This window comes from Teleopsis dalmanni, unplaced genomic scaffold, assembly GCF_002237135.1.
Source record: "Teleopsis dalmanni isolate 2A unplaced genomic scaffold, ASM223713v2 unscaffolded_contig_0415, whole genome shotgun sequence".
Classification (NCBI taxonomy): domain Eukaryota; kingdom Metazoa; phylum Arthropoda; class Insecta; order Diptera; family Diopsidae; genus Teleopsis; species Teleopsis dalmanni.
Genome location: NW_024031797.1, coordinates 2631 through 14091, shown reverse-complemented (window position 1 = coordinate 14091; position 11461 = coordinate 2631). Strand labels below are relative to the sequence as shown.

At 27.9% G+C, this 11461-nt stretch overlaps 1 protein-coding gene across 1 annotated transcript; it reads left to right on the top strand.

Annotated features, from left to right (window-relative positions):
• Window positions 1-6695: 6695 nt before the first annotated feature.
• On the top strand, window positions 6696-8025 carry LOC119663446 (signal transducer and activator of transcription C-like; the record flags this gene model as incomplete). Its single annotated transcript, XM_038073050.1, has 1 exon — window positions 6696-8025. A coding segment is annotated over exon 1 (775 nt), but the record flags the coding sequence as incomplete, so codon positions are not given.
• Window positions 8026-11461: the final 3436 nt, after the last annotated feature.

Sequence of the window (11461 nt, the reverse complement as noted above, 5' to 3'; positions counted from 1 at the left end):
CAAACACCATACACCATACCACACACCACACGCGATTACTTACCGAACAGTAAAATAAAGTCGGTAAACTACTGAACTGTAAAAGTTCAGTGAACTTTATTTCTTTGTTGTATAGTATGTTGTATGTTGAATCTTGTATGTTGTGTGTTGTGTACTCTTCTTGTTGTAAATTTTCCCGCCAATACATTTGTGCAGTTTGCAATGTGGTTTGATGCCATCTTCCTCCCATTTACATTTGGTATAGCTTTTGACAATAACAAAAAAATGCTTATATATAGCACACTTATGCTGTTGAGGCGCAGTCTTCATTAAGTAGCATATGCTGTTGATTTCATTTCGCAAACGTAACGTAAATGCAAAACAAAAACAAAATGTTAAAATAAAAGAGAGAAATAAAAAAAAATATAGGGAAAAATATATAAAAAGTTACAATAAAAAACTAGGCACAAAAGAAAAATGCTGCACATTTATGAATTTATGTTCCTTCTGCTTATGTTTGCTTGCTAGCTTTTATTTTTTGTTGCCACACAATTGTGGTACTTTTTTTATGCTTGAGTCCATATTGCAACAATGAATGGCACAAACAACAAAATTACAACAAAAACAGTTGATAGAAGAAAAATATTAATATGTTTTTGTTTTGTGCCTAATACCTTTCTGCAGTGGTGGGAGACACTCTGCATACATATGTCTTTCTTGCACATCTGTTGCCTTACATTTTTTGTTTTAGTTATTGTAAAAATTTAGTTAAATGTATTTTTCTCTCTGGATAGAAACATAACACATAACTTTCAAATAATATAATTTAAAAAAATATATAAAAAACTTAACAGCTTTGTCACCTACCTAAATTGTGGTTCATATGACTTTTTAACCAATAATATTATAACTGTTATTTATGATCGATATTTTATAGACGTCTTTTATGACAAATTTAATGTTGTGTCGCAAACTTACACTTTTACATGAGTTTGTTGAGAGTTCACGCCATAAAAAAGGTATAAAAAGCAGTGATGCTGATAAAGTAGTAATGGAATACATAACATGTGATATATACCTTGTGTGTTGAGTTCAAGTAAGTCTCAAGAGTATAAGCTATGGCAATCATGTCAACAAAATATACGATTGATACATTTTCTTAATCTTTCAGGATTCAACTCAAAATTGGGGTCAATTTAGAATATGTTTTACAAAAAAATTTTAATAAAAGTCTCTAATATTGCTACCGCAAGTGTTGTAAAACATTTCTAGAACTTAACATAAAAGTAAGATAGTTATTGAAACAGAAATTTATTAGTAGTAAATCTAGTAATGCTATTATTTGAAAAGAGCTGTTGTGGATAGAACCCTAAAGGCAAAATATGATCTAGAGAGAGAAAAAACTTTTGCCTTAAGTTCAGAAAATCATATATTTGTATAAAACTTTGACCAGTAAATTCTAGAGAGATATATAGACAGTCTCAAAAGTAGAAAATAATTTAGAGACGCATAGAAGTAAAAATAAGGAAATAGACACAGCACAATTATGACTAGTGAGATGCAATATTGCAGTAGTGCAGTACAGAGATAGCTTCTAATGCAGAGTGAAATTGAAAGATAACAAGTACTGAAGACGAGATTTAGTGCGGTGAAGAGATAACTTCTAACGCAGTGTAAGAATACTAGATAAAAAGAACCCAATGCAAATTTTGCCAGCAATATGCAAAGAGGTACACGGATAGTATCCAAGGTGAAAAATGACTTAGAGACACATAAAATTAAAGACAAGGGAATAGACACAAACTAAATCGCAATTTAGCTTAGCGAGAATTAGTGCTGTACAGAGACAGCTTCTAATGCAGATTAAGATTGAAAGAAAGACAGAAATTAAGGCAAATTTTAGACAGTAATATGCACTAAAATACACAGATATTTCTCAAGGCGAAAAATGATTCAGAGACATAAAGAACACAAGTTGAGAGAACAGACAAGAGATAGCTTTTCTCATTCCCAAGTGCAACAATTTTGTCGAAGGTATCATAGTAAAATTGAGTCTCAAAGTTGAGTATGATTTTTGTACAAAAATAAGATTCATAACGCAATCATCGATTTTTTTTCACTTTATATGGTCAGGTAGGTTTCAGTTCGTAAGTCAACTGATTATTTTATTTTATATAATGCGAACTTCTCGAAATGTCTATCAGTTAAACTGATACTATGCTTCTATTTCATTGAATTGATGTTCTGCTAAAGTACTGACACAATCTAAAGTTATTGTAGACTGTGTGATTACTTTGATTTTATTACAATATTTTAGATGTCCCATTCTTTTCAATTTATGCACTGCTCGGCACAAGTTTAAAAATATATCTTAAGTTCATTTTTTTATGATTTCTTTATCATTATTAATTATTTTAACAAGTTTTGCAAAAAACTGCAATACAGTATAGAAAATTGGTTAAAGAAATTGGAAGACCATATAACAATCAGCGTACGAGAAATATACGTTAGATTGGATAGATTTGATCTATTTTAAAGATGACAAAATAATTTTTGATAGACTAATGCTATTTTAATATTTTCCCCACTTTTTCCCCGTAATGTATTTAAATAAAAAATGAATATATGCAGGTATAAGTGTACCGTCTCGTTTTTGGTATAAATTGGATGTGATTTTCCTTCTTTATTAATCATAAAAAAGCAATAAATGCAAATACTTAATAAAGTTTCTAGGAATTTCATGAATATTACCAAATTCTTGCAAATTACTTCCTCGAAAGCTAACACGAGATGCATGTAAATCAATATCTACACCTTAAGGCGAATACATTTCTTCAAACATTTCTACACGCACGTGTAACCTAAAATACTCTTTCGGCTAAATAAAGTATTTTTTCAAATAAAAAATATTGTTTAGGTGTTTAATTAATTCCCAAATTTTTTTAATTAAATAAATGCGTGACTTCCTTTTGTTTAAGGTAATATTATAAAAAAGTATGGCAGTATAGGTAAATAAATTTTTCCTTCTAATTTTCATCTAGAAAAAATACAATTTTCGGCTTCATTTCACTTTGGGAAGAAATTATATCCTCAGTAAATCTTTTTCATTTGTCAAGATTTTTTTGTGCTTCTGTAATTGAGCTGACAACAGGTGTAGATTTCATTATACTACCTAAATAGCTAAAAATAAAGAATAACAAATAAGAAAATAATAAAAAAAACTGAATATATTTATTTATGCAGGAGTTGAACATAACTATTTTCATATATTTCACAATCTACGGAGACATCAAACAAAATATTTTCCTTTAAAGAATTTTTGTCATATAAACAAAAGAATAAAATAACAGAATAAAAAAAACATGTACAATTTAGATGGATGAAAATATTTAGACGGAAAACAGGAAACGTGTATAGAATTTCGAATTCGGACACAATAAGACTACAGAATAGCAAGCCGTGGCAAATCCTGTTCTTGACAGCACAGGCTTTTGTGTACATTTCCATTGTTAAAGGCTTTTTACCTTTGGTTTTTCTACTTAAAATGCATGTCATATGAAAATATCAACTTGTATCCAATTAGAATTAACAAAGCCGTTTAAAGGATAATATAGGGATGGACTGAATATGAGCTTAGTTATATGTTTATCTATATGACTTTTACAATAATAACATAATAATAAATATTCTAAAAAATATATGCTAAACTACATAATTGTTTATTAAATCTTCATAAATTTTTATTGAACTATAACTAGTGTAAGTTAGACCACATTAGTCACAGATTTTTGTTTTTTTTTTTTTTGAAAATGACGTAATAAATGTATTAGATTATTTTTAAGCAATTATTACCTTAACTCTATATCTTTTAAACTGTCTTATAAAGTTATTGAACTTCTGTTCCAAAATATACATTATTAAAACCAAAAAGAGTTGGTCTTCTAACATAATTGAACCATATCAGATTAAACAATTTTTCAAAAAATTAAAATTTATTAAAAGAATTAAAAGAAAAAAAAAGCAAATTGGATTCCCCTTTTTCTTGTATAAATTAAATTAGTCATTTTAGATGCTCATTCAAATCTCAAATTCAACTTGAAGTTGCAAGAGGTAAATGATGCATTTAAATGAATTTCCTTTGCAATTATAAATTTCCTTTTAACGAATGCAGTCGTCAATTTACTCATAATCACATTCATATGCACTTCAAGTGCCCTCACGTAAATTGTTTTCATTTTAATAATTTCATAAAAATTAAGAGAAAACGTTATATGAACAGTGCACCACAAGATATATAGAAAATTATGATATTCTTTTGCAATACAACACACTGAATCCATAGTACACAGAAAACAGGGGTTTAAATGAGAAGTAAAGGGTTAAAAAACACTTCACAGCATCTAAAAGACACTTAAAGGCAAACGAAATGATAAAAAGAATGATTATTTTATTACTGGAGTTCATGCTCAAGATGAAATAATTAACGAAAAAAATTGATATATAACAATAATTATTTTGAAGAAGATTTAAAGATAATGTATAATTCTAAAGAGAAAAAACACGAATAAATTAGTGTAAAATTGTCAATTAAATATATTATATCATTTTAGAAAAATAATACATTTTTTAATTATACTAGTATTTGTATTCCATATTATGTACTACTATATGTACTACAATATTTAAAAATAAAGCTTACTCGTCCATCACATCGTCAAAATCTGCCACTATGTTTAATAAATATGCCACTGTTTTAAACTTTTGGAGTACTGCAATGCTGGAGTTGTTAGGATATAATAGAATTATAACCGATCGATCGAATACTTAAAAGGTTCGAGCTATTCGAACAGCAGATATCATCTGTTTATATATTGGCATATATAAACACATTCAAACATATTTGATAGTTCGCTATGTCTGAACCAAATACGTGAATGTAAGCATACTTGAACATCGTAGTGGTTAAAGCTTAAAGCAATTCAAATGATATTTAAAACTCTAGTAAAGTGTTTCTTAATACAAAAGGAACTGCGGACTGTGAAACTTTTTAAAAAGACTGTATCAATGTTTTTCCAAAGTATAATATCATAAATAACGAAAATAAAATACGTGACCTGTGGTGCTAATAGCGCGGATTATTCGTGGACCAACACTGGTCTATTGACAGATACTAGAATCTATGCTCTAGTATGTTCGTATGACCAATTTACTATTTTGTATATATTCCTAATTATACTTTGGTATCTGTATTTTTGTTAGATTGTAATGAAAAATACTGGATTTAGCTGTTCTGGATTCAATTACTTTTATTGTGATCTGATGATCGGAATATAAAAATAGTGATATTTGACAGTCGAATCGTAGTAACATGTATCAGTCCGACTGCTTCTGTTGATTCGGTATATCTCAGCTAGAAAGACACTGCTGGAATCAGTGAGATGACAGATAGATAATAAATAAATAATTATAATTAATTCAAGAAAGATTGAAATAAACATAAATGGACACTGCACTGTTTCTATTACTCTCTCCATTCTGTAACCGGCCATATAGATGGTAACCTTAGAGGTATCTCTCAGTTTCCTGATTGGATAGAGAGTAGAAATTTTAGTTTGAAGTTCAGAGTTATTATCATGTAGCCTGCTACTGAGAACAATCATGAACATGCAATCACATCTCTTATTCATTTCACCCAAAATTATAGTTACTGTGTCTATAGTTAATCGAATACCATTCCTTACACTCTCGTAGTCTTAGTACTTTAAGCTGCAAAGTCGTGAAGAAATATTTGTAACGATAGCCGATTCATTACCTCAACTGAACCTGAACTTTCTAGGGTGCACTACCTACGGATTCTGTGATACCCATGGTAGCCATTCTATAAACTTTTTCTATTACCACACCTCAATTTTAAATAATTTACTATTTGTAATTTTTTAAAAATCACTTGAATAAAGTAACTATAAAGCAGCTATTAATTATTGATTAATAATTATATTAATTACATAATTATGTTAATATTTATGTTTTATATTATATATAAAATATATAATATAAATATATATAAAATATATAATATAAAATATATTAAAATATATAAATATATATATCTTTTATGATATGTATAATAATATGTATATATGTGTAATATATATATAATATGTAATATAAAATCTCTGTAATGAAATATGTATATTTTATAATATAAAACATATATAATGCATAATATAAAGTATAAATAGTATAAAATATATATAATATAATATATATATAAAATAAAATATATTTAATATAATATATATATAAAATAAAATATATACAAAATAATATATATATAATATAAAATATATATAATATAAAATCTATAACAAATATAATATGAGATATATATAATCTACAATATAAAATATGTAGAACATATATTATAAAAAATTTAACGGTTAATGTATAATATACTCGTATATTGCAATATGTAAATTAAAAGAAAATTTTAAAATAAAACAAATACTTTAACATAACATAATTTTATATTCTAAAATATTTTATTAATATTAAAAAAACCGTCGTCTTTAATTTGTGTAGATAGTGTAAATAAAATATATATTATTTAACAATTGTATTATTTTTATACAAGTTTATGTTAAAAATAATATTCAAGAGTAATAATATGCAAATAGCAATATTCTTTAAATAATTTTTTAATATTTTAGTTTGTGTTAAATTAAAGAACTGAAGTTAAAAAATAAAAAGTCCACTATAATTATAATAAAAGCCTTTATAATGGCCCTAATGAAAACATTGTGATGGAAAGATCAAATTAATGTGGAGCAAAGTCAATTCTAATTAAAAGAAAAGTGTGAAATAATTAAAACTTGTAATCAAAATGTTACAATTGATTACTTCTACACCATTTAATTTATATTATACTTAAAATAATCGAACGACTTGTCATTAACAAGTCCATTTATATAAAATAAAGGAGTGAAGTGAAGTGCTTATAAACCACAAAGCCCATAAAACCCACAAATTGCGTGAGTGTACCTCCTAAACCAAGAGTTTCATGTGCGTGTCAATTAAAAATTTAACACTTAAAATTAACGCAATCAACAATTTACTTTGGGTTTAAGGAGAAAAAGACGCGTTAATTAAATTGTAAGACCGTTGTGGTGTCTTGGTTGTCTTTCATAAGTCAACCAAGGCCTTAACACGCAATTTCACTCAATTAATCGGCTAAATTTGTAAGGAGTACTTGCCGCATAAAGTGTGTCGCTATGTCGCTACGTAGCAATAATTTGAATGCTCAATCGACATTTCAACCACAATCGCCACAATTGCAACATCAAAATTTCATTCCAACACCACAATTCCAGCAACAGCAACAACAGCTATTACAACAACTGCAACAACAACATAAATTCCAGCAACAGCAGCAGCAATTGTCTAAGTCACCACCCTCACAACTACAACTACAACAGCACCAACACCCACACCAGCAACAACAACAACAACAACATCAACATATCATCACAAATAATAGTCGCAGCAATAATTTAGCTACCTTAGTTGCTGCCATTAACAATGAAAATTGTTATCAACTGTCAGCAGCAACAACAGCAGCAACAGCACCGCCAAATGCAATAACACACAATAGTCAAGGCAACGTAAATACAATTAATTCGCCGCCATCGTATGCAGCAACTGTTGCTGCCAATGGCAATAGTCTAGCTGATACACACAACAAGCCACCAACATTTCAATTTATTAATCATTACCAAGCACAGGAATTGGCAGCACCCAATACTGTTGCTGAAAAGGAAGACGCTGATGACTTGGAACAGCAGCAACAGCAATTGTGTGTCGTCGCCAAAATGCAGAAATCTGTTACAATAACAGTCACGCCACAACGTAGCAATTCATTGGATTATTTAAATTTTGAGGAGAAACGACAGTTAATCGCATCCTCGCTGTCCTTATCAGACATATTACATTGTAATCCAACAGCAGCTGCAGCCGTTGCTGCCAAGGAAGTTGCCGCTAATGCAAATGGTGAGTTTTTGTTTTTTTTTTTTATCAATGGAATGATTTTCGAGACAGTTTTGTGTGATATAATAGGGTTTAAAAAGGATAGATTGTTTAAGGGTTATCATAGAAGATGTATATGCAGCTATATTTCATATTAATATGGAGCAAATTATAATAATAAGTTGCTATAATAGATTGATTAAGTGATTAAATCTATGAAATTTTCTAATCGTTCTTCTTGGGAATGTTATTTATTTACACATCTGTTGCTATGATGATTAAAATTGCACAATATGACCTCCTGATACTCAATTTGATTACTGAACTTTTATTTATTGATATAAAATATTTTTATAAACTAAAATTCACATTGTTTAGGAGTATTAACTAAAACTATTTAAAATAATTAAATTTAATTATTTTTAGTAATATTATCTAGACACGTTTCAAAAGCGTATTTTTTTATCGAACTGCAATTAAAACATTGAGTTCTTGTTTCCTATTTATAGTATATAGTATCTATTTACATAAATCTATATTTTATATATAGTGATTTCTAGTTCAAGTTCAAATATCTTCATTACACTTGGAGATATGTATATGTACTGTATCCACTTCAAACTTGTAAGTGCTTTTAATTTTGATAATGTGATAATCATTTAAACCCTTCTTACCACTTTTGCTTTATAGAAAATCACGAAATTATCGAAATAGTAAATCGATCATCAAACGAACTAAGATCTGTTTAAAATTGGAGAGAGCTGTGATTTCCATGGTTTCATGATTTAACTTAGTTTTTGTTAGAATATAGCATAAATCAAGCACTTACTTTATTTCATATCTTAGATCAAGGTAAATAATTGTCAAATTCAAATCGTCAGTTCACCTATTAGTGCGGATATTCGTTAAAGAAACATCCTTGAAAATTGTCAGTTCACCTATGTTGGCATACCTTAAGAAAGCACCTTTAAAAATCGTCACTTCATATATAAGTCCTGTTGTTCCTTAAGAAAGCATCCTGGAAAATCGTTAGCTCACATATAAGTGCTGGTGTTTCGTAAGGAATCATTCTTGAAAATCGTCAGTTCACCTATTAGTGCTGGTGTTCCTTAAGATAGCATTCTTAAAAATCGTCAGTTCACCTATAGGTGTTGGTGTTTCTTAAGGAAGCATCCATGAAAATTACTTTTGTTTAAAAAATGGTTAGCCAGTGACGTATCAAAATTCATTAAGAAAAATGTCGCCATATCACATTCACTTTTATTAAAAAAGATGACGTTACCTAATTAGGGCGAAGATAAAGAAAGAGAAGATTAATATAAGGTACAAATCAAACTATAAGCTGCACTGTGTTCTCAATTGCCAATCGTTATATTTCTTATATAAAACTAATTTGGAAATATGTTCTTCAATTGTATGAGAATGTGAGTCATTTTAACATTGAGATTTTACACTACGACCTAAACCTAAATAAAAAATGGAATTTAAATAAGTTGTTTTTAATGCATTTTTCTCTTTCTTAACGAATGCATGAGTTTATAAATACCCCGAATCAAGTGCATTAAAGATTTCAGTTATGTGCTTTGACTTTATGACCATTTAAAAATTTTATTATTGAATCAGTCATTAGTAGAGGTGTTTTACTTTCAATTAATGTTCCACTACCCGGAGCAGGTAAAATCATTTAATTCAGTGTGCAAAGAGCGTAGTCGAAGGTGATTACTAGCACACCATGATATATCAGAAAAGTATTACTAACATTTCCTAAGATCACTGGGGATGAGGGGACTTGGTAATAGATGGTGAATACTGGAGCACCATGATATATCTGAAAAGTATTTCTTATATTTTTTAAGCTCACTGATGATGACGGGACTTGGTAATACTCGAAACAGCGTTGTAATTGAAAAGTACATCTATAACTAAAATTATTGTTAATTCTCTGAAATATGATTCAAATAAAATATCTCATATCTGTATTTTCATTTAAATCAAGTATTTCTTCTTTTACATTTTTCTACTATTAAAAAAAATAAATATGCGTAAAATAATATATACTAAAACCACATTTTTATAAAAAAGCTGCTTATAAAATTACAATAGAAATTAGAACTATTTATGTATATCATTCATAGTAATTTTAGTCATAAAGCGCATAGTATCTGCATTTATTATTTGTTGTTGTTTCGTAATTGTAACTGTTGCTCTAGTTTATTTACTTTAAACTACATAATAAATAAACATAGAAAGCTTATGGTGTTTGTATCTACGTTACGATTATTTATGTGAGTCAGTTAAGATTTCATCACTTACTGCAATTTAAACCAATTAAATTTTTATTGAAAGTGCGAAACAAATTTCGCAGTTTCATTGTAAGAAGAACATAAATTGCAGTTACTTAGTTAAAATTGTTAAAATATAAAAGAAAAAAATTTAATAAATTTATCTAAGAATACAAAAGTTTCGTCAATCATATAATTTTTTTGATATGCGATGACACAATACTGAGACCAGAAGTAAGCATGCAAAATTTACAACTAAAAAAACTTCACAAACGAATTTCTTTCTTCGACTGCAGATGCAAAAAGCTCAGGAATGTCGTAGATTTACAAGTGCGAAAATAATTGCAATGAAACTATTTCTCTTCTTGTATCCGGGCATTTTCCTTGGGTTGAAAAGATACAATTTTTTGAAGCGAAAGAGACACAATGACAATAATTGCAGTGTCACTGTGTTTGACTTCAACATAAAAGGGATTTGTTGAATTTTAAATTAAATTCTATAACTTTTTTACTTTTCAGAAACTATTTTTATTAAATGTTATTCAAACATTTTTGTAACATTATTTTTTACAGAATTTGTATTGTATTAAATTGTATTACATATATTATTGGTTGTTGCGTTGATTTCATTGTGTTGAAAGATTGGAGAATCTTAAAGGTTGATCCATAAAAACAAAATATAAATATACTCGTACCTATGAATAATCTATTAAAAGTATAAAATACTCAAAAATTATTATATATTTAAACAACATAATTTTAATGAACTCTATTGGTGAATGTAATGATGTTTCAGTAAGGAAATCATGATCTTTATGGGTTGATATTTTGAGAACAATGTGGTTTTATTTTCGAAATAATTTTATTAAAAATTAAAGTGAGATTTATGACAAATATCACTAAGAAAACTAATTAAACATACTTAAACTAATAAAATATAGCATACTATGAGTATAAACAGTGTTTTGGTCCGTCATTTTATAAATATATTCAGCTTACCAGCAGACGGCATTTAAGCCATGGATTTAGTTCAATAATTAAGAATATATTAATATGTAAATATTTTGTAATATATTTATTTATATCATATATTAAGGTGTAAGATTAGTTTTAAGATAGAAATATTATATGGTTTTTGTAATAAAATAAAACTACTATTATACTACTATTTAGCTTAC